At 48.9% G+C, this 26807-nt stretch overlaps 1 protein-coding gene across 1 annotated transcript in view; it reads right to left on the reverse strand.

Moving 5' to 3' along the window:
• Positions 1–26272, reverse strand: part of LOC104348407 (tetraspanin-15) — a 44015-nt gene extending 17743 nt beyond the window's left edge. Inside the window, exons 1-4 of the mRNA XM_086477054.1 lie at positions 26186–26272; positions 18958–19143; positions 4531–4605; positions 1808–1903 (exon numbers count right to left, since the gene is read on the reverse strand). Coding sequence (XP_086333180.1) covers positions 1808–1903; positions 4531–4605; positions 18958–19143; positions 26186–26272 — 444 coding nt within the window. The remainder of the gene's footprint in view (positions 1–1807; positions 1904–4530; positions 4606–18957; positions 19144–26185) is intronic.
• Between the last annotated feature and the right edge of the window lie 535 nt (positions 26273–26807).

Here is a 26807-nt window from a genome sequence, read left to right on the forward strand (position 1 = left end):
ATGGGGTGAGATTCTATGATAAGAGCTTGACCCTCACTTGTTTGGAGATACAGAAACCTTCCTGCAAATACATCTGCTTTACCTGGAGATTTGTGGTCTAACCTCCTTGCCAAGGCTTGCTGAGGATGGCTCCAACACGGACTTTCCAACCGCTCGCGGCGGCATAACCATTTATCATTCATACAGCCAGGTCTGAATTATAGCATCCTCTTAGAGAGGCTGGAGTAAAACTTGAAAAAGATTCAGATCTTTCTCAGAATCAGTCATGTCTTGAGACCTTCAGAGGGCTCCCAATCTCATTAACGCGCTTGGCTCAGTAACGATGACTCCAAGAGTCAAAAGCAGGTATTTAAGCCAAGAGACGGGAGCATGGAGGGCACCACCGGCCTTAAATTCCAGCTACATCAAAGAAGGAGCTTCACAATCTCCTTTTCTTCAAAGTGAGAGATAAGATTCACATATTTATGATGCTTCAACCCATAATGAAAGGAGAGAAATCAGGCCGAGGTGAGAACATTCAAAGTTCACCTGAAAGCAGCTTTGCCGGCAAAGCCTGGCTCTGCTCTCAAAAATCAACCCAGCGGACAGAGATCTAGCAAAGAAATTGCAATAATGTTCAAGTTTTTGGGGTTTTCCACTTTTTTTTCATTCGTCAAATGCTTCGAGCCAAGTGCTCCCCTCCCGCAGTAACACAAATAACGGGTAAACCGAATACCCTCCCTCAAAACATGAGCAAACCTACATCCCCCAAACCCCCAGGAACGGCTTCTCGCCGGTGCTGGAAAACCAAACGATACGTTAGAGCCAAGCAAGCTTCTCCGGCCCAGCCGCACGCTTGTCGGTGTCGACAGTCACTTCAAATCCTGACTGGAGTTGGCTTTTCCATGTGCTCGGCGGGATGCACCGCTGCTCTGCGGAAGCGCAGCCACCTTGGGTTTCGAAAGGGAAACGCATCTAGCCGGGGCTCAACGGCAGGAATGAGGAAGGCATTTTAATTTAACGCTTCATTTAATATTTAGAACCTCAAAGCACCTATGTGGTGCCTAAAATATAAGGCAACAAAAATTCGGTTAAAAAATAAAAATACGAGTCGTGAGGATGAGGTTATCGACCCGCAGGTTGGCTCAAGGATAGAGGACGGATCCCGCCGACTCCTGGCAGGCTCTAAGCATTAGATATGAGACAGAACACACAACCACAGACCTCAAAAACCAGGAGCAGACTATGCCAAGCCCCAGTATCGGACTGGACATAGCGCTCTCGGTCCCAAGAGCACTTGCCCTCCGTGCTGCCCATGGAGCTCTTCACTCCTTCCAGCTACTGCGTGAAAACACCTTATTCTGCAATTTTTCTGTTGAGTCAAGGGCTTGGCCAGCTACAGACGACACCTCACGTAAAGAAACCTACCCAAGGTGGCTTATCTAAGGGCCGCTGCAGCCCTGAAGCAGCTTTAGCACAGGTTATTTTACTCCTCCATCTCTGCAGGCTGGGGTAGCTATCAAAAAGCTTTCAGGCATTATGGCACCAGTTTCCCAGCAAGACTGGGAAATATAAATATCCTGGTATGGTCCACGGGGGTGAGCTTGGAGAGCAGCACCACGCAAAACTGTGCAAAACGAGCAGTGCAAACCAAGAACGATCAAGACATTCCAGACAGATCAAGCAAGACACACTAAGGAGGGGGATAAACTCTAAAAATTCAGGGAAAAGCAATGCTTCTCCTTCAGTGAGGCACCGAGTTAACCACTCCTTGAAAAACGGCACAACCAGACCTCCCTGATGCCACCGCCCCGCTCCAAAACCAAACCTTTTCCTGTACAAAATCCAAGATGTTCTTGAAGTCAAGGTCATCGTAATAGTGCCTGATGCCCTCTTGGATGTTGGAGTGGAAAACCTCATTCATCTGGGGACAGAGAAACCAAAACCATGGCTCACATGTGGAAAAGGCACCAGGAAAATATTGCAAAACATGGAAATTTTTTCATAGCAAGCCTTGCCAGACGGCGCTGGAGTAAGAACGTAACACAGATGCTGTCACGAGCCTATTTCTTGGGGCAAAGTTCATCACTTTTGAGCTCTCAGGGTTAGCAGCATCCCACAGCACCTCTCTGTTTTGCGCACAGGCAAGCAGACCCACGCACCTTTACCCACCTGATTTTTCCCATACACTGCATATTAAATTTAATTATTAGGGTGACTTCTTTGTAAACTCCCTCAAGCTCCCCAGTCCCACCGACCAACGGGATTTTAACTGCCGGCAGGGGGGTTCCCGCTGCATTCCGGGGGGCTGGAGGAGGCGAAATGGGCTGTGACAGCCAACACTGCCGCCTGCACGGTGATTTATCTGTGGGATGAGCTACGTGCAGGAGCTGAGACCTCATCAGAGCCCTCAATCACTCCTCATCCCAACAAATCATTCAGCAATTCAATCATGCCCTGAAACGGAACAGTGCCGCCAGGCTGGGGCTCTCCCTGTTGCTCCTTCAGCCGTATCTCCGAGGACGCTTTGACACATCAGGCTCTTCACATTAAACACTAATTGAATCGAAAATGTATTTTACAGATGCCTGGGAAGCTTATTAGTGAGCTGGGAGCGGAAGCTCGAAATGTCCTATGCAGAGCCCGGCGCAGGTTTGTCGTTCGACTCCTGACAAACCACCAAGCAGAAATATTAACGAAGGAAAAAGGAACTTTTTTTCTGAGTTAGAAGCAGGGGGAAGGGGGGGGGAAGAAAACGTTGTTTTTCATAATTCATTCTGACATGAAAATTAGAGGTTGGGCAAACCGGGAACGGGGAGAAGAATGTGGAAAAAAAAAAAAAAAAAAAAAAAGAGAAATGAAGACACGTCAGAGCGGCAAACAAAGCCTGCCGACAGCGAGGGATCAGGCGAGGGGATCTGAAAAAACCTTGAAGAAATTGCTCATGTGGAAGTTGTTTAAAACGTTCGTTCCTGGTTTGCCCACCACCAAGACCAAACACAACGGGCAACGCCTGGGTTTTACCGTTTTTCTGCTTCTTTCCCCGCCCCAGATGGGCTCACCCCATGATCCTATTGCCCTCCGAGAAGATGCCAACCTGGAGGCAGCCTCTGTGATTAAATCTTGGGTTTAAGGTGGGAGATTATTGTCACAGGGTTCAATCACTGAGTTCTGGTTATGAGACCTCTCCACTCCCTTCCCTTCAAGGACGGCCAAACCCATTATCTCCAATAATCTCCACAAACCCATTTGCATATCAACAGAGTCCATTTCCATGTTCGGTAGCTTCAAGGCCACTAAAATTCATTCTTTGTCCCTGCTGATTTAATACAAAATCCAATTAAATATGTTTTTAACAGCTTTAATAAACAACCATTGTTCCAAATGCAGATTTGTGCCTCCGAACAATTTTAGGTCAAGTGGATTCATCGCTTGTCAGATCTCTCTTTTCTCTCTCCCTCATTGTTTGATTTTTAATTAGGTTTTGATATTGCCCGTTAAATTTAAATTAAGGGACAATTTAGGCGCTAATGTTTTCTACTCAATCCGGGCGTTTAATCACGAGGCTGCAATCCCCTCTCCTGATGGTACCAGCATTCCTCCGTTGCATCCCTGCACTGCAGGGTGCTGCTGAGCACCATCATCGAGGCTCAAAGGTGGAGCAAAACAGAGGATTTCATGCTGAACTTCACACAAATACAGCCTCTATGTGGCAGCACATATTGATTTTCTAGATGTGGGAAGAACTCAAGCCATCTGATTTTCCTCGGAGAAGTACATCTCTCCACCAGCGCACCACATATTTCAGGGATCAGAGAGTTTTGGAGAGCTCTGGGAAGCTGCTGGATGGAGTTGGCTGCAGCATCCAAAAGGCAATGTCCTCCCCCATCGCCTCCGTTCGACTTTGGAGCTGACCAAGCACGCAGCTCCCAGCCTCACCCTTGTCCTTGGGGCTCACCAAGCACGTAACTCCCAGCCCCAACAGCTCTGAAAGCATCGAGCTGTTCGTGCAAAGGGGAATCAATTTTTAGAGCCCCTAAGTAGGCCCTTCAGATGTCGTTCTCCTGCGCTGTGCATTCATTAAGCCAGCAGAGATCGAGATTAGCTATTTAATCGTTTGATCGATCGCGAGGGGAAGATGAAATTGAAAATGGCAGGGTTTCTTCAGCAGAAGGCGGGCGGCCAGGAAGGACATCCGTTGGAATAATTTACCATCTCACTGGCTCAGCTATAACTCAAAGCCATCCTTGCAAACGCAAGCCAGCAGTTAACGTAATTGAGGCGAGGAGCTTAATGAGTCGTCAAGAAAAAAAAACCCACAGGTTTTTGGCTAAGAATTTGCACAGGGAGCTGCGGCGGAGGCTCTGGGTGGTGCTGGAGATCCATCGCAGCTCTGGAGCACGATGAGCAGGCCCAGAAGAGCAAGAGCAACGAAAACCTTCCATTTTCAGGGGGCACGCTAACAGCTACTTGAGGATTTTCCTCCCTGGTGACATGCGGGGCTGCAGTTTGTCACCGTGCAGCATCCCAAGGCCTCCTGATTGCACCCACCTTGTTCTCAAAGATGATTTCGATGAATATCAGCAGCAGCTCCGTGAGGAAGATCACCAGAAGGACCCAGAAGAACTGAAAAGAGAAAGGGAAGGATTAGCCCTGCTCTAAGCCAGGCTGTGTTATCTGTCAGTGGTTAACCGCGACAAGGGAGACCTGGAAACCGAGAGTTGCTTTGAAACACTTAGAAATCAGATCATTTCACTACGAGCTCTCCAGGGAGCTGTAAATCTCTTCCAAAGATCTCAGTCCTAACAGGGGAAGCAGTTAGCTCCCTTGTGGAAAGTGTGGCAGGCAGGAAGGATAGATTGAAAAAAAGAAAACAGACGCAATTTGAGTGGCCAAATTCTGCAGGGGGAAACGGGTAAAATGGATGCAGTGGGAGCAAAAGTGATCTCTGGGTAGCCAGAGGTGTGCAGCATCCCTCTCTGATGGAATACTGGCGCTTGGTTGAACGCCGACGTTTCCAAGCTGAGCATCCCGTGGAAGATCACCCATCCCCCAGAGTACGGGCAATAACTCATGCCAGAATTGATTGCGGCGACAAAGTTAGGTTGGGAATCAACGTCCTGGTGGAGCAAGTGACTTAAACTAGAAGGTCTGATGTTCTGGCAGCCCACAGCCATCAGTCTCCTAATGTCCCCGAGAGGTCCCATCGAGCACCACGTCCGACTTCGCACTGAGAGCGCGCAAAGGAGAGCAAAGCTCTGCTCCGCTCACCCTTGTCTCCCCAAGGCTACCTCCATCAGCGGCTTAGGAGACTCGCCAGAAAAAGGAAGGTGGAAAGTTACCATGGTAACTAGGCTAAAAATCCAAAAGCAAGTTAAAAAAAAAGGGGGGAGAAAGGTAGTTTATTACCATGATACTCACTTTGACTGTTGGTTTACAGGAACAGCCTGTTTACAAAGGCAGGGAGCGCAGGGGTCTGCACGCCCAGAAACTATTTCTCAAGCTTGGCAAAACCAAAGCGCCGTTGCAGCAAAACACCACTTTGTGCCCCAAACCGTCGGGGTTTTTAATTAGCCACCCACGGAGGAGTCCTGCACCGCTTTGCTACGAGCCAGCCAGCGTGGCCCCACTGGAGGAGCAGCACTGCTTTCGTCACCCGCTAAATCAGCTCATAACGGGCCAGGTGTAATTAGGCAAGGAATTCCATAATGAAGGAATACAATTATCCAAGCACCTGTTATAATGTAAGCAGAGATGATACGCAAAATGCTGCACGCATCTGAACTGATGTAAAATGGGGTTGGCTTTGGGAGGAAGCCCGAAGCAGCACGGTTCGTGGTCTCACCAAGCTGGGCATGTCTATGTCCTGGTTTGGGCTAAATCAGAACTAATTCTGGTTTAGTGCTTTAACTTTTCAGTTAAGTCTCCTCTAACTAACAGCATTTTCTGAAACAGCAGCCTGTTTTTCCAGACAGTGACTGCTCCCAGCAGCGATAAGGCCTGGTGTTTATAGTCCGTACCAAGGAATGGGATGCAGAGAGGCCCTGGCTTAGACTTGTTCTTATGGCGACCAAGGTCACTGCTAAATCTTGTTCTGCGTGTTGGGGTGCCAGGAGTGAAAAGGGTCACACCTACAGGGAGGAGCGAACTGGACAGGTGACCCAAACCTGACCCACAGAGTATTCCATCCCATAGACGTCATATTCAGTATAAAGCTGAGAGATCACGAGGGTCTTGCCTCTTCACTCCCCTTCGCTCTTCTTCGATGGCCGACATCTGAGGAGGACTGATCCGTGCATCCCTGAATCCAGCGCCTGAGTCCAGCTCCTGTATCCCATCCCTGTCTGCTGCCGAGTCCAGCCTGGGACTGCCCCAGTGCCAGCCCTGCGGTGTGGTGGGGACGTATTGTCATCAGGGTGGGGGGAGCTGGGTTCGGTGTTGGTTTTGTATCTATTTGTACATACTGTATATATTTCATTGTTTTTCTTATTCTTATTATTATCTTTTCTTTTATTGTTATTGTTCCATTAAAGCTGTTTTAATTTTCTTTTCCAAACCATAAAGTCTCTCTCCCTTGTTCTCTCTCCTTTTCCCTTTTGGGAGGGGAGAGGGGTTAGTAGAGAGCGTCTGTCATTCGTTAGTGGCCGGCCCAGACTCAAACCTTGACAGTCTAGATCTTGCCATGCTGCAGCAAGAAAGAGAAATTCAACTTTGGAAATATTTTTGTTCTTCAACCTTAGTTAAAACCCAAGGAAAAATATCAAAACTAGTGCTTTGTGCTCTCTTTACCAGCAAAAAATGCAAGCTTGTACCAATCCCGTTGTGAGCAGAGACAAAAGACTGCGCCTTCAACGTCCAAGTGGGGACCACCGCCGCGTTCATGGTCAGATCAGTGCACCAAGAAACACCTAAAAATCAGCAGGACGAGGCACGCAGAGCCTTTCTTCTTGCCAAACCGACGGGAGGCTCCTCTGAAAGCACCAACCCCGCAGCTCTTCCCAGAATTTTAACCCAAGAGACCCCTCGTGCAGGTTGCTAGATGGGTTTTTCTGCTTTCTAGTGCTTTGGCCATTGCACACCATGCACCAATTTTGTTCCCTGCTCTATTTCCTTCTTTTGGTCTCCATTTCTGCTGTACAGCTTGTCCAGTCAAGATATAAAAAGCAAGGTTTATGCAATACAACTCGGCCTGCTCTGTGCATATTGACATCAAGGCTGATATTTAATATCCAGGTTTGATATCTGATTCATACACAAACACAGGCGTGTTGCGCAGAAGTCCATGGGATGTCGGCCGTACCCAGCTATCAGAAAACTGATGACCGACCGTGGCTTTCAAATGCGCAGTCAGATGAGGTTCACTGAGAGCAAAACTCACCGTTTCTGAGAAAGCAAGCCCAAAAAAAGAGCTTAGTTTGTGGTCTTTATAAACGGGGGGAAAGCACCAGCATTAATAGGGGAGAAAGCAAGGGCAGATGCTGATTGCAATTCCTTGCAAGAGGGAAACTGCAAACCTGGGAAGTCACAGAGGTGATGCTCAGCTCCCCCTGGACGCCCTGCAATACATAACCTCACCTTCAGAAAGCCCCCAATTTCCCTTCTAATTTATGGAGGATTTGCAAGAAAAGCAACCGCAAACCCAGGTCTCCAGAATAAGCTTGGAAAATTGTGTAGCCTGAGCAAAAACCAGCTTGTCTTCCCCTAAATAACAGCCGACTGGAGCACGCAAGCCCTCGCCGGCTGCATGGCCGTAGCAGAAAGCGGCACTTTTCTTGCATTCACAAAGATCACAGCAACCATCGGTCACTGTAATGCAGATTTAGCAGCAAAACCGCTGGCAACATCCATGACCATTCGTTTTAACTAGTGCATTGCAGCCCTTGCTGCCTGTCAGACTGAATAAATCAGCATTTTGTTCCTTAAAAAGCCTCCAGCAGCAAAATAAAGAGCAAAAATCGACATTAAACTGCATTTAATCCCGCCTTGAGCTGCCTTAAGTTTGCAGCAAGTTCAAAATCACAACGCAAGTTAAAAAAACCATCGTAAAGCAGCGTGGCAAGGAGCTGGTTTTTCCCTCAATTTTTGCAAAAATTCACCCTTTGCACAGAAGCGGTGGCACGTGAGCAAGGGGCTGCGCCTCCACGGCGTGACCCTCCGCCCCGGCTTCACCGCTTGCATCCCCAAGAGGAGGCAAACGCTGCGGAGGAGGGACTGGGAAGGTGCTTGAGGATCTCACCCATCACAAAGCACAAAGCAAAGCCCAGCTTCCACGGAGAGAAACTCCCCAAGAAAACCTTCACCTTGCTCAAGACAGCTTGATCGGGGAGAAGTTGCTCAATCCTTATTAAATTAACACTCGCTGCAGCCAGCTCCTTTTAAAGAGCCCATCAATCCCAAAGTTCACAGTAAATTATACTGCTAAATCCCCTCAAATACCTTGACAAAAAGATTAATAACCCCCATTCCCACCATCAGCAGAGCTCCAAGGTGCTCCTTCCCTCCTCTGACAAGTCTCCAGCGCCGTTTTGTTCATCGTTAGGCTCTCCTGAAGCTGAACCGAGCACAGAAGGAAAGCACCTGAGGACTGTGCTCTGCCTCAGGTTGAAAGACAGGTCTCCTTCCAATTTGGGGAATAACCCCCTTCGTTAGGGTCATTTTACACAAGCAATCTGTAGGTTGCCTGGAGCGATCCCTTCCCATACGTCCCGTGGGTGTTTGGTTTTCTGTCACCTCTGAATTCCCGACAGGATGTCTGGCTGTCAGGTTTCATCTCCCAAAAGCTTAAAAAACAGCTGAAATACCGAGTTGGTCCAGAATAAATGCTCCCAGCCACAGCTCTGGCTGATAGAGGGGTGCAAACCTGCTGCTGCTTCATTTCCAGACCACGAGCAGCGTGCAGCTGCCTCCAATTTCCAGCTCAAACGTGTCCTCACCAGGCAGAAAGGATGAACATGAGACAAGGGTGGGCTGGAGCTACCGAGGCTGAATAAACCACAGAGGGATTTATTTGGGAGCCAGCCCAGGGAAGGAGCCTTAAGCCATGGATAGAGGCTGAACATCACTCCTGAGCTCAGACTCGAGACGCCTACGGCCACAGGAGGTTCAGACATGCCAAGCCCAAGTGTGACACCAACGGGATTTCGGATGGGAGAGGGAAGCTCTGTTTGCCAGGGATGAGGCAAGGAAAGGAGGAGACGCAGCTGGTAGGATGGAAGAGCTCCTGGAGCAACATGAAAGCACCAGAGAAATCTGTGATGTTTATTTCATATGAGCAACCTCCGTCTGCAGAATGCTGCTGCGATCTCACAGCGCGGCCGGGGAGAGCAACTGGCTGCCACAACTGCAGGGGAAAAAAAAAAAAGGTGTTTTTTTTAAAAAAAAGAAAAATCTCCAAAAATCCTTCCTTTCTACCTGGCGCCAGGAGTTTCCCATTGAGCACCCAGGGGCTGATAAGGGAAAATGTTTGCTTCTTGATGATCCATTTCCTACTTCAGCTCAGTCACAGGAAAGGACGAGATAATAAGAGTGATAACGAGGATGATAATTTCTAGAGAGCCCATGACACAAGCCAAAAAGAAAAGAAATAAACCTATAAATAGATTCCCGGGTACTTTGCAGCAGGACACTGGGAAAGTTGAGGCTGAAGATGCTGCTCTTGAATCCTTCTGCCCTCTTGATGAACTTAACATTGAAACAGCACAGGCAGATCACAAACAGCTGCCTAATTTAAGAAATCGAGTGGGGTTTTTGCTGAGAAAAAGTTCCTGGTCATACTTAAAAGACAAGACTCTATGAGTCCCATATAACAAGACCCCACAGAAGCAAATGGAGGAGGAATAGAGGGGCTTGAACCCCCTCTGCGAAGGGTGGAGAGAATTTTATCCTCATTCCACACTCTAAAGCCACCATTAAACCTCTGTGGGAACAGGTACATTCTGCATTCACGCAAATAACCCCCCAGCATTTTATTTGTATCCATTTCTACAGCTGCTTCTCCAGCGAAGGGGGTAAATCAGCTCCACTAAAGCCAGTGCAAGAAAAGGGTTTGGATCCATTGATATCAAAGTGGCGACAGCTCGTCAAGGGATGGAAAATCTGGTCTTCCCATGCTCAGGATGAAAAACATGATATGCAATTTAATTTCTCTTCCTCTAAAGCACGAATCCTCCTGCTTCTGCATGCACAGGAGTTTACAGGACAGCAGTCCCTGGGTTTTGCCATATTTCGGGGCATCCGGAGAAGGAACTGGTTGTTCCCTCTTGATAAGGGGGAACGGATCAAACATGCAGCCGCGTGCAATAAAGAAATCTTTCACTCTACCTGGGAGGCCACTAAATCATCCCCTTAGCGAGCGCCTGCTGCCTCCTCTGCTTTTCTCGTGAGCAGCCACGCAGGAGTCCATGGTTTCACGTGAGCCCAGAAACACAAATCCGGTTGCTTTTGTCCCCAAATTGAAACTTTAAGTAACGCTTTTAAAGACCCATTTCTTCCTAACGACACGTTAGAACTTTCTCCCACGCAGAGTGGCCCTTTCTAAGGGTTTGTTTTGGTGTTTTTTCCTGAAAGACAGTTGCACGCAGCCCTTCCTCTGAAAACCCAAATCATTGTTTATTCTCACATAGAAACAGCTTTCATAGTTGCTTTGAAGCAAAATAACCCACCCCAAAATCTGTCAGGAATGTTTCCTACACAGATTAAATGAGGACAACAAAGCCCAGATGAAGAGAATGCGCGGATTTTAGCAATACAGCAATAACCCTCTCTGCCAAGGACACTATATTTTCATGCAAAACCATGTTATTTTATTTAGGGGGCACGCAACGTGCCCCTCCTGCCCATCCACCCAGGCTGGGGCTCATTACCCCTACCTGGCTTTCATGCACGCATTTGCCAAGCCTCAGGTCAAAATACACATTTCCTTTGTGCTTCAGAAACCAAATAACCAAACAGCCTGGTTTTAATCCCAAAAGACCCAGCAGCCTTGTAAATAATCAACTGAGACTCCCCAAGAGCCTTGGGTATGCAGCAGGATCCCTCCTCCACACCCCAGGTACCAGCCTGACCTCCACCAAGTCCCAGAGATGCCCCTTTGAAGACCAAATCTGCTCCCCAGACCTGCCAGAAATCCCCACCACCACCACCTTTTTCTTCCCCTTTGAGCTTTTATAGCCTGGAGCTGGGTCCAATTTTGGCTGCTATCAAGTCTTCCTTGGCTATAGCCCTGCCACCCTCCGCTCCCTGCTCAAGACCAGGATGGATGCTGCAGCTAGAACACACTCATGTTCCCAAAAACCCAAAGAAAAGGAGGTTTTTATGAATAGGGATAGATTCTGCCTCTTAGACACCCCCCCCCCTCCATCCAGTTCCATGAGCAATGGCTCCTTTCAAATCCAACTTATTTCAGAGTTTGAGGGCCAAGCAATCACATTTCACCTCTTCCCAAAGATCTCTGGACTTGTTGCTTTCCCCTCAGTCAGGGAAAATATTTCATCAGCGCCATCAGCTCAATCCTTTAACGAGCACCGGGCAATGCACTGGAAAATCCTAATGCAGATCAAACCACTGGGATGCTATTAATACCACCTCAGATTTTGCAAAAACCTCTCCTCAGTCTTCTTCGGGTGCTCAGCAGCACCCTTTCATCGTGCAATAGGGAGCGTTGACTTTGAGGGATGCTGGGGAATCACCAGCAGTTCTCTTCTGGGAGTGAAAATGCAGCTTGAGATATAACTGTTATTTATGAAAAATTCATATTGAGAAGGTAACTCCAAAAACATCCACAAATAATCCATGCGTGGAGGATTTTTGGAAGGGTTTTGTAACGCCAGCCCTTTACTGGGCTTTCCAGAAGCTGTGAACCCCCATGCAAGGACAGCTGTTATTATTGCAACAGCTCATTTAGTGGTGAGATTAAAAAAGAAAGGGGTGAGCACCAAGGGAAGAAATACAACACGCTGGGAGTTTGCTGGCGATGCACAACGTACGGGGCTCGGGAACAATAACGTATGCTCTTTTGTTCCTCGCAAAACCTCCCCAAACTGCTCCTAGAAAGATGGTGAATGGAAACACCCCAAGAAATTCAGTGTGGAGGTGCCAATACTTAGTGTGGCAAAAGAATCATTAACTCCCCCAGGGCTCCAGCCCCCTCTTCTCCCTCAGAGCCAAACCTGGGCCAAGCAAATCCCCGTTTAAAGCACGTTGCGGTGATTAAAAAGCCCCAGCCAAGAGGTGAGCAACCCTTAACGGAGGAGATTGGCCACAATTTCTTGCACAAAGCTCCTTCTGCCGCCCCAGGGTTTCCTACTTTGTCTCAAGCAAATGAAATAATAATAATTAAGAAGGGTTGAAACCCACAGATTTAAAAAAGCACAAATTAGACACAGAGAGCCGGGTAAAAAGTGCCGGAGGGTCCCTGCAAGGCTTTTTCTTGCTGTGTTTTTGGGTGGTTTGGGTTTTAGAGGGTTTGCAGGTCCATCCCAACCAAGGAAAGGGCTGCGGATGCTCGTTAGGCAAACAGGGAGCATGAAAAGCTGCATCAGTACCTGCCTGCTCCAAAGCCCTTCCACGTGGGATCCGGTCCCTAGCACAAAGCTGGGACTCTCCTCCTTTTGCTCAAAGCCTTTGCTCCCGGGTCTGGGATATTTTCAGCTCCCCCAGCCACCCCAAACGCTTGCTTCTGCACAAATGTCAGACCCTCCTCATTTATCCACTCCTCTAAGCAGACAAAAAACCCCAAGAAAGTGATGTTTGTGTTTAGAGAGCCTGTAATCAGAGCGCACGATATAATCATTGGGCTCAGGAAGAGAAAAGAAATATATACGGATGCCGGAGCAAACCTCTGCAGGAAGGAATTTCTTCAATCGCTTTTCTCCAGCGGGCTCTTTTTGTGCGCTAACTATCAGGAATTTGGGGGGTTTTTTGAGAGTTAAAGCCTGGTGACCTCCCTCGCAGCAGCGGTTATAACCCTGGATGTGTTCAAAGGCAGAAACGCAGCTTCATTTCTCACGCAAACCCGCGTGACCAGAAGGAGCCTTTTATCGATCAAGTTTTCCACCGCGCTCCATGTGGGATATCCACCCCACCGCGCCGCCAGAGCCGCCGAGGGCTGCCGTCCCAGCGGCCGACGCTGCCCTGGTGTATAACGCACCACGCTGCGGTGGAGGTCGGATGCACCTGACCGCCAAAACCTGCATCTCTTGCAACGCCAACCTGCGACCGCTTCTCCAAAAGCTGCAGCTCGCCGACAGGAGAAACCACGCGGTAGGGTGTCTTGGTTAGAGCAGAAGGGGGAAACTCTTTCCCCTTCTTCATCCTCCAAGAGGGCAGAAATAGCTGGAAAACAGCCTAAAGGAGAAGCTGGTCAAATCCCATTTCAGCTGGAAATCGCTTTTTTTTTTTTTTTCTGGAAGGGAAATCTCCATATTGCCCGTAAACACCCCATTTTTTTCGCTGCATCCTAACCCACCTGGTTCTCCTCCCTTCATCTACCAGCAACAGGAAAACCCACCTCCAGCCATCAGCTGCAAATTTTGCAAACCCAGACCAGCCCAAATTCACCCCAAACTCCTCCAGCCACTGAGGTCACCGTGCTCAGGGGATCGCGCTGAGCCTTTCGGTTCAATCCCAACGCCTTTTCCGAGCCCTCTGGACTTGGAAATTTGCTTCTTTACTGCAAATATTCAAGGGAATATTTCTTTTCGCTGGCCTGGAGGCGAGCACACCCTGGGGCAAATGGACGAGCTGGATTCCCCACGCAGAGCCTCTGCTCTCACCCAAGAGGTTTTCCAGCACCGTAAAACCACGAGGAATCCACCCCAGTCAAATATCCAAGTGGTTTAAGAGCAAGCAGTGCACCCACAAAACATTAACTCTGTTTTAAACTATTTCACCCAATTCTTCTGAACGCAGAAGAAAAATAAGGTGCTACTTACCGGTATTTTCACCTCCTCTGACTCAAAACTGACTTTAAGTGGCTGCTATGGGGTAATGAATTAGCGCTGGTGATGTGCAGGGGGATGCTTTACACAGCACCGCTGTAACGGAGGTTTTCTGCCTTAATTTTCACCCTTTTCTCCACACGATTGGAAAAAAAAAAAAAAACAACCCAGCTGCTTGGACCAGCTCAGACCTCAAAGTGCTCCTTCCCACGTGCATTATTCTGATTGCTTTTATTCAGGGCCCCCAAGCTTCAAATCACTGTAGTAGCTGACTCTCTTCGAGGGGGAATTTATCTTCCCAGGAGAAGGACAATTCTCCATCCACACAATAGCTCTATGATTGCCAACCATTTCCCCACAGCCGTACTTGCTCCCCTCTTCAAACCTGACATATCTGCCATTTTCCAGCATTTAATCTCTCTATTTACACGTGCAATCAGAGGCTGGAGAGGGAGGGGGAAGGCACAATTCAAGCCCAGCTCGGGAAGTCGCATCGTAGGTCGATTTTGAGAGCAAAAATATAAAATTACAAATAAAATAAGTGGCAAAGTGGCGGTGGTTGCCGGAGTTTGCTTTTCAGACCTTGCTGTTGCTGACATTTGCAAGCAGCAGTATAGATATAAATATACATTTTTATGTATATACAAGTACTTTTTTTAATATATATAATTTACGTTGGTTATATATTTATATATATTATAACACCCACAAAAGGCCAACAGAGCTGTGGCAGCAGCTGATCTCTCACTGCCACAAATCCGAAGTCAAATCTTGCCTTGGGTGATGAATTTTGCCAAGGCAGGAAAGTAGGAAGCCAAAAAGCTGACCAAACGGAAAAGAAAAATGGGAAAGTTGGATTTCTTGTCCTGCCTGGACCCTCATCTCTCTCTCGTTCTGCATAAAACAAATGCAGCTCTATCGAAACCACCTCTGAAAATCCAGGGCTTTACTGACTTTTTGGAAGCTGAAATATCCACGGGATGAACACACGGGTCCCAAGCTCCCCAGGTGGGAGACGCTGAGTCAGACGTGATACCTTGCTAGCAAAAATAGCTCTAGAAAAAATAATGAAGAGCAGCCAATTTGGGCATATTCAACTGCAAAACCCAATTGCCAGAGCAAGCCTGTCCCATTGCATTTCCAGTTCCTAACCTGAACCATCCCAGCTCGCTGCAGCCATCTGATTGAGCAAGGGAAATATTGACTTTTACAGTCTATTCCTTAAATCACCTTGAATTCCCTCAAAGCAAAGGCAAGCCGTCTTCATCAGACAGCCTGCCGTTCCTGGAGCCTTGCAAACGTTAATGGCGAGAGAAGAAACATGAAACTCTTCACCCACCTATTAAATGCAAGTCTTCATAACACCAATTACACAGGCCAGCAGCTAAAATCCCCTGTAATTTTTCTAATAAACTTGCAAGCTGATGGTGGCTTTATTGAATAGACTTTGCTTGGGTTGTTTGAGAAGCCATTGAAGCGGTAATCTGGTTTACACACGGGTAAGAGTTGCGCGGTCGTGCATGACAATTACAGGGAACGACTGGAGAGAATCAGGTTGATAAGGAAAAGATTAAAACCAAAATGTAATTTGTGGTACCTTGCAGGGGGGAGATTGGAGTGATATATCAAGTAGCAGATTTAGGACCTGGGTGGCTTTCCTGTTTTACCCAAGAGAAATGTTGGTTGATTTTTCTCCAGGGGCCTAAGGAAAATAAAAATCCATCTGTCAGCAGTAAGCGACTGAGATGAATGAGGATTTAATGAGCACGTACACACCCGCACCCACCGCATTTCATGTAAAAAAATAATAAAGGTTATTAATGTCAAGTGCTACCTGACAAATTTTTGTAGGGCACTGAAATATTTTCTCTTAGAGAGGAATTTAGTGCCTGCCCTCCAGATTAACAAGACATATTTTTAGATAAAGAGACAACACAATTTTTTATTTACGATTTGAAGGTCGGGGCGGTTTTGTGCTCATCGTTAACTTGGCTTCCCTGAAAATGCATGTGCAGACGTTCGAGCAGCTGCAGTACATCCGCACACGCAAGCTCCTAAGAGCCCAAAGGGACTCATGCATTGATTTCCCCTCGGCATCGATACATGCATTTTTATGCTGTCTCATGATTCGATCTCCAGGGTCTGTCCTGAGCCCATTTTTGGGGCTCACAGGGCAGAGCTCCCTCCTCCGTGGTCCCTGCACCATGAAATTCTCCCTCAAGGCGAACAGATTACAAAACCCACTAACCAAGAACGTCTTTTTTCCCCCCAGAGTTTTCCCAGTAAAATTCAGCAGAAAAGGGGCGTGAAACAATTTCTACAAGCGAGAGCAACCCCCCGTCTCCCACCCCTCGAGAGGCTGCTGCACGAGAGAGGACGTCGCGCAGTGAAACCCCCGATGAACTCCTGGCACGAGCACCCGCTTTGGGGCGATGGATGGATGGAAACGCTGATGGATTGCACAGACAATTCCGGCATAAACACAACGGAGAAGTCCAGCCTTGGCCTCATGGTTTTGCCAACACGACCACGAGCACAAGAAAGGATCAAGTAATTCAGCGCCGTAAAACCATGCCAGCAGCAACGGCCTTTCCAGTGCAGCCCAGTCTCGCCGGGGAATTGTCTGAAGTTACAAGGACAAAGCGCTTTTGCTGGGATAAGCTGCATCTCCACCAGGAAAGCATTTATCCAAGGCTGCTCCCACACAGACCTGCAACCCCTTTAAGCGCTTCACTGCTGCTGTGCTCTTCTCCTCGTGCCGATACCCAGCATGCTGAATATATCCACGGGGAAAACGGCATTTCAGCTCCAAGACTGGGAGTTAGGCTGGATCCATTATCAGAAATGGATAGTGGATCCGTGGTTTAGTGGTGGATTTAGCAGTGTTAGGTTAACAGTTGGACTCCATGATCTTAAAGGCCCTTTCCAACCTCACTGATTCTATGAAATATCACTTCATTTATCTGCTCCCGGAAAATATATAATTAACATAGTATCGGGCCAATTGTGCTGCCCTGCAGCCAACTAAAGGCAGGCAAGGAGCCTCGGGTAACCCTAAAAACCCACCACCACCCAGAAATACAACGCATTTCGACACACGAGACAAACATCCCCTTTCCTATATCCTAGCCAAAAGGCATCCAAGTGTTATTGTGCCTGATGACTTGCACCACTATGGCTTTATTTATTCCACATGGCAGGCGTGAAGCTGCTTATATCCATGGGGAGAAAAAGCCAACCCAAACGGGCAGGATTATTTCTTTTTCTCAGCTGTGCCCATTGCAGAATTGATTCGGCCGACAACCTGTGAAATACTGTTAATGAGCTTGGGTTTCTGTTGCCCTGGGTTGCTCCAAGGATGAGATTTCCTACCCTCTGATGTGTCAATTTTCCATTTCCAAATTCAGTCCGGGTTGTGGAAACAGAGTATTAACTGTGATTCATCAGCATTAGCACAGAAAGAAAAATATGATCGGAAATTTGAAGTACTTATCCTTCTCTGGAATAAGCCTAGCGAGAATGAACACAATACTGTATAGCTTTAAAAGCAGACAAATGAAAAAGGAGATGAAGTGTTCTCCACAAGCAACATAACTTGAGCTCTGGCAGAAAACTGTTTTTTAGGCTTAGATCAGGAAGAAATACAAAGCTTTCCCAGTCGCTCTGACGGACAGGAAAAAGAGGGTGATCTGTTTGAGGCATAACTGAGGGCAGGCAAACGCCCACTGTTACCATTCAGCATCCAAACAGAAAGAAACAAAGCAGTTGATAGGGAATTAATTAAAAATTAGTTTTTAAGCAAGCAAGCTATCGGGGCTAACTGGGATGGGAGGCTTCTGGCCACTCAGAGACTCCTCCAAACACCCGAGGTCAGGAGGCAGCTCTCCAACAGCGCAGATGGTATCTCACTGCAACAGGGACCCGATGGGAAACCTCCTCTTCTGCCCAGCTTTGATCCCCGCAACCTTTTGAAGCGCAACGCGAAGAGCCGCCCGTCGCAGGCGGCACAAAACCGGCTGTACGGAAAAGCGACGATAATTTCATCGGCTCATGCAGAATCGAAGACCGTATTGGTTTTCTGCTCTGGGCTCCCATCTGCATTAATGGGAAAGGCAAAAGCTGAGGAGTTTTTAAAAGCAATATTGCAAGGGAGCGCTACCTACCCAGAGTGCTTGATCTCAAGAAGCCAATCAACCCCAACCAGTGGGAGATGGAGGTGTTATGCAAACTGCTGGCATGCAAGGCACACGCGTGCCAGCAGGAAGGCTCCGTGAACCAGCACGGATTTTTCATCCAAAAGCAACTTCTTCACCAAGGGAGCATCAGACACAGCTGAAGAGCCAACAGAGCTGTCACGGAGCTTGTCAGTGGATGCTGGACCGAGCTGAGGGTGATGGAAGAGCTTTGCCCCCAGCTGAATGGAGGGAACGGCTTATAATTCAGTTTATAAACCCCTGCAGCCTCCTGCTCCTCACTGGAGGCAGAGGTGATACCCCAGAGCACGGGCAGGCAACGAGCCGCAGGGAGGACGAGTGGTCAGATGCTCAATGCATCGACAAAACTCCTGGAAAGCAGGTTGGGAGCGAACAGCTTTGCCCTACTGTCCTGGATCTCCTCCAGTTTGGACCTCAAAGGTAATTTTTCCCTCTGCTAAGAGCTCCCTTGCAAAAGGAAACAAAGCTATTTCCTATCGGCATTGTCACGGCTAAAATAAACTTCACGGTGGAGACTTTGCTCCACCAGAGAGGGGATCTCAGCCCCCAAAGCAGCTCCTTGTTACCCCCGGAGGAAGGCAGCAGCGATTCCCAGCGCTGTTGAAAACACCGAGCAGTCACGTCACGCAAGCATTTAAATCCAGGAAGGGGGACACCGTTGCTGTCAGTCGTGGTGGTGACTCGTTAGGACACAGGCACGGCAGGGGGGTTGCAACCAGATGATCTTTGAGGTCCCTTCCAACCCAAACCATTCTATTATTAATTTTCCTCCTTGAGGTCACCCAGACCATCCCAAGGGCTGCACGGAGAGCGCGGCAAGACCTTACCATCTTCAGCAGTGTCCGGTTGTCCCTGAGGCTCCCCACCATGCCGACGAAGGAGACACCAAACATGGTAAAGCCCAGCAGGAGGAGGATGATGGCTGGAGCCAGGAAGATCCCTTCCAAGGTTTTGTGCTTTTGCCTCTCCACTTCGGCGTAAATCCCGACGCACAGGATCACGAGGCCGAGGATCTAGAAGGGAAGAACGGGATGGGATTCAAACACCAATGGGGAAAAAATAAGCAGTTTCCGAGGAAGAGGTAGAGGTGGAAGGTGCCCCAGAGAGCCAAGGAAATCCCACCCAACTCCAGGACATTTAAGATCCAACCCCAAACGGTTTCGCCAGCACTCGGCCCATCCCTTTTGCCCAAGGCTGGGCTGCTCTTCCTCCGGCTGGGAAGGGGACGTGTCATTGCAGCATGATCCACCTGGATGGACAGCTCTAAGCCAGGTTTTGCTAGGCTCTCCCTCTCCCCTCCCTGCCCATATCCTTATGGTCTGTCTGGATGCTCAGCTTGGTCCTTGGAAGTTGGGTTTGATGGACCCATCAACACCAACAGCCCACCCTCCCGAACTCCACCCTGAGACAGCACGATCCCCAAAACGCCTCATTTCATCCCACGCGTTTACACCTGGCTCGAGCACCGACCGCACCCAAACCCCCGGCGAGCTGCTCGCCCTCTCTCCGCACGCCAGCGCCAACAACAAGAAACAAAGCCAACTGCACCGTTACGAAGCGCTTTTGATCCCTGGATGAAAAGTGCCGTAAAGAAAAGCAACGGATTATTTATGACAACCTTCCTCCCCTCTCTCCGCCTTCAATGAAACAGCTCTAATTGAAAAAAGAGAGCCTAACGACGCCAGGATAAAGCAGGGCTCTGAAAAGGGCTGTTTGCGTCCCTTCAGCTCCTTCGACATCAAAGCAACGCTATCCCCGGCGTTTCGTGCTGTCAGGAGCCGTTCCCATCGCGCCCGTCGGCCCTGCGGCGCAGCCGGAGGCGAGCGGCTTCTCAGCCGGCGCCGAGCTGACACCTGAAAAGGTCAGCCAGGAAACCGAGGAGCATCTGGAGCCGTTTTCACGCTGGTTTTTGCAGCCCTCCCCAGCCCAAATCGCAGCGGGAGGCTCTTGGGTGAAAGGCCCCAGGCGCAGACACCTACATCTCCAAAGAGGAGGAAAACACTCCCTTTTGTCCCTCCTTTTCCATCGCTTTCACCTTTCTGAGAGGCTTCATTGCTCCTAATGAGTTCGCTCAAACTCTTCCTGCTAATTCACGCTGACAATTTGATCCTTAATTTTCATGCTCAGCCTTTGCTTTTTTGGAGGGATGATTTTTTTTTTTTTTTCCCTTCTCTATTCTGCCTGTGCGCTATTTCTGATGCATTTTTTTGTAGCTAGTTTGTGTCTGTCAATCACTGTCTGCTTCCAGGCTCCATCTCATCTATAAAGGAACTGAAATCTCTTGAAAAATGAAATTTAGACTCGTGCTATTTTACAGACACTTCAGTTATTTGAAAATAAACAGGCAGGCCTATTTCCGATAACAGGCTTTTAATCACAGTTTCATCTTTATGCTCTATTTTAAGCATCAGGTTGGTGCGTTGGGATTAGGTTTGATTTAATGTTTGTCTCTTATACAGTGTCCTAGGAAATACATTTGGCTTTGAAGGCGGGGGGTAGACATTAACGCACGCCATGCGGCCCCCGCTAATCCCCGCCGTTCCTCCCGCGTGCCAATCAGAACCACTTTCTCGGTTTTAATTAATCCATCTGCGATGAGAGTGAGGGAAGAGATCACGGAAAGATCACGGAAAGCACACGGAGCAAAGCCGGGAGGGGGTTCGAGGGCTGGATGCTCGAGGGGCTGAGGAAGCAGCGCGCCCGGGACGGGCTTCACCTACTAGCAAGGGAGAGAAACCAAAGAGGGTTTGCAGGATGGACACAGGCATTGCTTAAAAAACAGCTTTTCCAGGGCTGAAAAGTATCCTTGAAAACTTTAGGAAAAACCCTGACCAAGCCACATGTAACACCCTTCTGTTTTGAAGGAGGCCACGCAAATGGGATGGGGGAATGCAAGTGCAACGGGGAAAAGGCGCTGCGCCGCACGGGGAGGTGCTGCCGGCAACCCAAGCCACCCTGCACGGCTTTTTTTGGGGGTTTCTTGGCTTCTAAGGCTGCGTGCTCTGTGAGCCCAAGCAACTCAAAACTAGTCCCTGGGACTTACAAGCAAATATTGAGCTGATCCACCAGAATGTTTTGGCTCTCTCCGTGCTTAGCTCCAAGTTTAAAAGCTCACCCAGCCCCTTGCCACCTGCTTTGTTAAGGATTAGCGCTGCAGGCTGGACCCCAGCCCATCTCCACACTCTGCTGGCTAAAAACACCCTCCAATTATTGGGAAAAAAAAAAAAAAAAAAAAAAAAAGGAAGAAATAATTGCTTTACTCAAAGCAGCTTAAAGCACAATAAAAGCATCTTGCAAAGCAACACGCACCTTGAGGAAGGGAACGGAGATACTGGCGCATGTCCCAGCAAAGGCAGATTGCAAAAGGAAGGCTCGCTGAAACAGAATGAGTTTTGGAAGGATGAACAGGGAGCAATGCTGTTGCAAGATGGGTGGCAGAGGGATTCGGATGGAAAATAGCTGGGGACAAAGACCAGCATTCCCTGAAAAGCGGCGTTTCTGTGAAAAAATGGTGGATTTGGAGCAAACCAGCGACGTCAAAGTCTTTGCCGGAATCTATGCAGCACTGAAAAAAAAAATTGCCAGGGGAATAACCATATATTTAATCAAAAATCTGATCATCCCATCCCTCTTCAGCTGGACGTCAGCATCGAAAGCAGCAGGAAAAGTTGGCATCATCCCTTGCAAAGCCTGGCTGCTCTGGTTTCCATCACGGGGCTGCTTGGAGGAGGGAGGTGTTTTAGCCACACGAATTCAATCCGCACGGGTATTTTTGATTCCTGGCACCACAATCCTTTGCTACCACCCACGCTCGATGACACGGTAAGGCACGTAATGAGGTTTGCTGGTAAATCCTCTGTAGTTACGTATTAATTGCCTGGTGATCACCTTAATAATCACCTTAATAAGAGTGCAAACACCAGGACAGGCAGCAGCCGGTTATTCCAACCGCTCTGCAACGCATCCAAGAGAAAAAGCAAATTTGCACTTACCCTCTAACGAGAGGATAATTACCCCGTTTCTATACGGTAATAGCCACATGATTGAACCCCCACCACGGGGAAAGCCAAGGGGGTAGCTGCAACTCCGCCAGACCTTGGGGTGAAGGCGTCCTGCATCAATTCTCCTCTTCTAAGCCGGGAAGAAATCACCTTTGGTTTTAATTTCTGCCCTGCTTGATTTTAGTGCTTCTCGGAGTTTGTAGGAGCTGAGAGGGCAGGGGATGGAGGGCAGCGAGCAGCCGCCCCGGGATGGCCAACCTCCATTCCCACCCCAAAAAGGCCCCCCTGTGCCGTGCTCTCCTCCCTCTCTCCCATACTCTTGGATAGGTCAAATCGCAAACTTGAATTTCTCACCCTGATACAAGGCGCTCTGGCCAACCCTTCCTCCCGGCCAGGATTTCAGCAGCCTCCAAAACCACGGCTAAACATGAGGCTGCTTCCCCACAGAGACGGGAAGGCTTGACGTGTTGCGCCACGCTGTGATAAGGCTTTTGTGCCTCTGACACCAAGAAGCAAAACAAACTCAACAGAGCACAAACCAGCGAAGCTCAGTCCTTGGGGGGATGCTACAAAACCTGACAATTTAAAGAGCTGCAGATCTGCCTGAGCCCCTTCCCCACCTTTGCAGCCCATTTCCAAAGCTGTTTCACTCCAACCTCCCAGTAAGAAGAGATGAGAACAGAGATGCTGGTTTTCTTCTCCAGGCGTTTCTCCATCTAATGGGAAGGGAAGAGCTGGGGACTTGGGAAGAAGAAGAGCTACAGGCGGCTATGCCTGATGGAAATCACTGTCCCCCTGATCACAGAGTTGTTTAGAGACCTCGAGGCCAAGAAGGGGAATGAAAGGCAATTAATGAACAGAAAAATAATACAATGCACCGCTCTGATGATGCTGGCAGGGTTTGGGGGGTGCCAAACGGATGGCTTGAGCTCTCAGCTAACCCCCAGGTGAGACAGGGAGCTCGCAAAGCTCTCATTGAGCTACGGGCTCTCTGGTGCTCGTAATTCCTTCTCCATCCTTGCATGACCTGGCTGCGGCACAGAGGCAGCTACCCGATGCTAACAAGAGACGTGCATCGTCCTACGAGTGCTAACAAGGGACACCCACGGTCCTACCCTGTCCCACTAAATACTTAAGAGATGCCACATTCCCCCTGTCCAAAACCCAAAAGACCCAAGTAACAGGAGTCACTCCCAGCCACACACCGAGCAAACGGGCACCCCGAATCCAAGGGGACGTTAACAGGGTCGAAGCAGCGCAACCTCGAAGCCTGCCGAGGGCCAAGCAGCAGAAGCGGCTCGTTCCAGGGTGAACGGCGTTAATTAGGATGAGTCAACGCCGCGCTAACGCGAGGCAGCAATTTCTCCTTTTTCGGGAACATCAAGAAGTCGCGATGACGGCGGCGTCAAGCCCACGCAGACCCCAGCAGCCAGGTTACGTGAGTCAGAGCACTGGTCTGGGGAGGAGCAGAGGGGCGTCACTTCATTCTCCGTCCAGGATGACCAGAGGTGCCAAACTAAGGGCAAAACTCTTGTCTTTCAAACCCCCAGCTCACAGCAGAATCGTTCTTGCCAGCTTTTGAAGACCCGTCTGCCTTCAAATTAGCGGACAGGGCGCTCCTGCTCCTCCTCAGAAGAATTTATTGGAACGTGCAGGCGAGAAACTGCGACATAGAAAGTGCTGAACGCTTTTAGTCATTAAAAGACAGAATCATGGGATTAATAATACTGTGATTAAATACATCGTATAACGCTTAACTGCCGACGGTACGTAGGAATGTAGAAAAATACACTTTTATAAAGCCCAATTAAAATAGCAGTTTTCAGTTTTATGGGAAAAGTAAGAAAAGGAAAGCAGCATTTCTTTTTTGAAAAGAAAACTTCAAATGTCTGCTCGACTGAATCCTCAAGGATTAAATCTACCTGTATAAAATGAGCCAGTCCAACCTGTGATGCTAGAATCTCTCTGCCCTTTGCTCCATGTTTGGTATAAAGCCACTCTCTGGCTTATCCCACGCACCTTTGCTGATTTTTCCCACCTATAAATAATGCTGCCATTACAGGAAAGCGCTGGAAAGGGTCTAGCAGCACTCGATCCAGTTTTCTGCAAGCTGGGACAACCTTACGCTAGAAAACCACGACGCACCTCACCCCAAACCTCCTCGATCCTTCATGGGGAACTAACTCAAGGCTTATTCTACTGAATTTTTACCCAGGGGGGTTAATTTTTCAAAGCCTTCATGCAATGCAAGCGAGAAGTTCCCATATAATCATTTTTTATCGAGTGCATTTGGCTGGAGAGAAACCCAGCGCCGGTCACGTCTGGTTAACGAGGCTTTGAAGGGTTCGGCAGCGCTGTTGAATTAATACGGCGGCGACATGTGCAAATGAGGCCAGAAGTAGGTCAGGCGGCTGAAAAAGCTCACAGGAGCCATGGGATCCGTATGGATTCGATGAGGCAATGTCCCTGCGCGAGGACCGTCCCAGGGTTGAAGGCAGGCTGGGTCAGAGCGATTCAAAGAGGCTTTTTTTTGCAGCTATTTTCCAGTCACCGGGAAATAGTTGAGTCTCTTCTTGCTGGGGGATTCGCCAGTATGCCCCACTGAGCCCCCCAAAATACACCAGCCACTAATAAACATCTGGCATTGAGACCGGCCCATCGTTAATCTGCGTTTGCAAAGCACAGCCCCAACCCGGGTTCGGATTAACTGGGAGAAAAAACCCCAGCATCTCCTCTCCATCCCTGCAGCTGCTTAAAGGCATTTGGGGAACCCTCAAACTCAGCAGAACTCAGCTCTTTCGAGAAACCAAAACGACGGCGGACAGGTTTTCCCGCAGATTAATTTTGCCAGCAAAAATATTGCCCTATCCTTACCCAAAAACTCAAGCCACAGACACAAATGGGTTAAGAAATCCGGATTTTTTTTGGCCTTGCTGGCTGCAGCAGGAGTCCCACAGGGGTCCTGGCCATTCCACCGGAGATACTCGAGACTTCTCTCCCCTCGGGAGCCTTCCTACCCAGCAGGCCAGGAGGAAATCAGGAAGATACTGTACAAAACCCCCTCTTTTTTTTCTTATTCTCATTCATGCCCTGGGGTGGGCACAAGTCATTCGGCGCAGTGAGACATCAGGCTTTGCCGTCCCCAGCTAGCAAGGACGAGTGCTGCCCTCCCAACAAGCTCATTCATTAAAAAAAATTAATAAATAAATAAGGAAATAAAAAGCATTTTCAAACTCTGCTTGTACTGTTTACCATTCTCAGCCTGCCTGGGAACTCGAGCAGATATTTCTGCAATTACACCTATACAATCAGAGGCACATACCACTATACACACCCAGCAAGCAGCCATGCATGGGGCAAAGAGGATTAATTAGACCTCAGGAGGAAATATCTGTAAATATGGACTGGATTATGCAAGATCAACCCCAGGAAGGTGCTAACTTCACAGCTCACGTGTTAACTGAGGATGCACAGAATTTCTGGCTTCCCTCTCCCCTGCTCCGACATGTGCCTGCACCTCCCAGGTTCCAGGGAAGCCTCGCCCCAACCGTAGCTGCCTCCACGATTCAAAATTGCTTAAAAACAAGGTTTATTTTTCCCCCTCTTAAAATAACCAACCTGGCTAAAATACCCGCCACTCAGCGTCTGCTTGCGCGCCTCATCCCTACTGAGCAACGTAAAGGCCAGAGATGGGCGGGGGGATCCGGCTGGCAACGCCGCCCGACCGGGTGCTTGTGCGGTGAAAACATTCCATTTCCATGTTTATGCTCCAAACGCCTCAAAATGTGACTCGCTGCCCCAGGGATTTGCAAGAGCGGCTCTGGGGAAGGCAAGTCCCAGGGAGGCGCTCTTAAATCCACCAAAACCCGCCGTTTCGCCCAACATCGCCTGCTTTGGCCCCAGCTAGTGCCGAGCACAAGGGGCTTTGCAGCACCAGCATTTTCGATGCCTTGGAAGGGGAAATTTGGACACTGCCAAATCAAATCCAACCCACAGGGGTGGTACGGTGGGGGGGAAACGCCGGGAAGGACAGAAAAGCAACCGGAGCACCTACCGAGAAGAGGGTGGCATAGGTGGACAGAGCAAATTTGATGCTGTAGTAATAGAGGTGGGAATTTCGGCACTCGGAGCCTTGAGCCATCCTTGTAGCTCCGGCGAGAGGGGTTTGCTCGTTGCCTGCCGGACCCTCCCTGCTCCGGCCGGCTCCTGCCCTCCGTTGCAGAGCCGAAAAAGCACACACATGCACACAGGCAAGCCTTGAACTTGAACTGCTCGCTCCAACTTCCGCCTGGCAGGAGCAGAGAGCAATTAGAGGGAAGGCAGCAGCGGCACAAGCGGTCGGCGTTAACCCTTTACTGAGTTGGTTGCTTGGTTTTGCTGCCGAGAGCAACAGCAAAGCTTTGTTTAAGGGGATTTACTCCAACAAATATTCCCCAAAAAATGGTGCACAGGTGGATCTCTAGCAAATTTTTAACAGCAAACGTGTTGCAATCGGGGCCTCCCGCCCTTGCTGGCGCGCCGAAAGAGCCTGTTGCAATGCTGCAGCGGTCCCAGGAGCTCTCCTGCAGGAGCAAAGAACCCGAAATTTAGCAAGAACAGGGATAGATGCCTTCCAGACAGTCGCTCAGAGCCCAGGACTGGAGACCCGTGTCCAGACTTACCCGTTGTAGCTTGTT

The sequence above is a fragment of the Leptosomus discolor genome, chromosome 23, assembly GCF_034619465.1.
Source record: "Leptosomus discolor isolate bLepDis1 chromosome 23, bLepDis1.hap2, whole genome shotgun sequence".
Taxonomy (NCBI): Eukaryota; Metazoa; Chordata; class Aves; order Leptosomiformes; family Leptosomidae; genus Leptosomus; species Leptosomus discolor.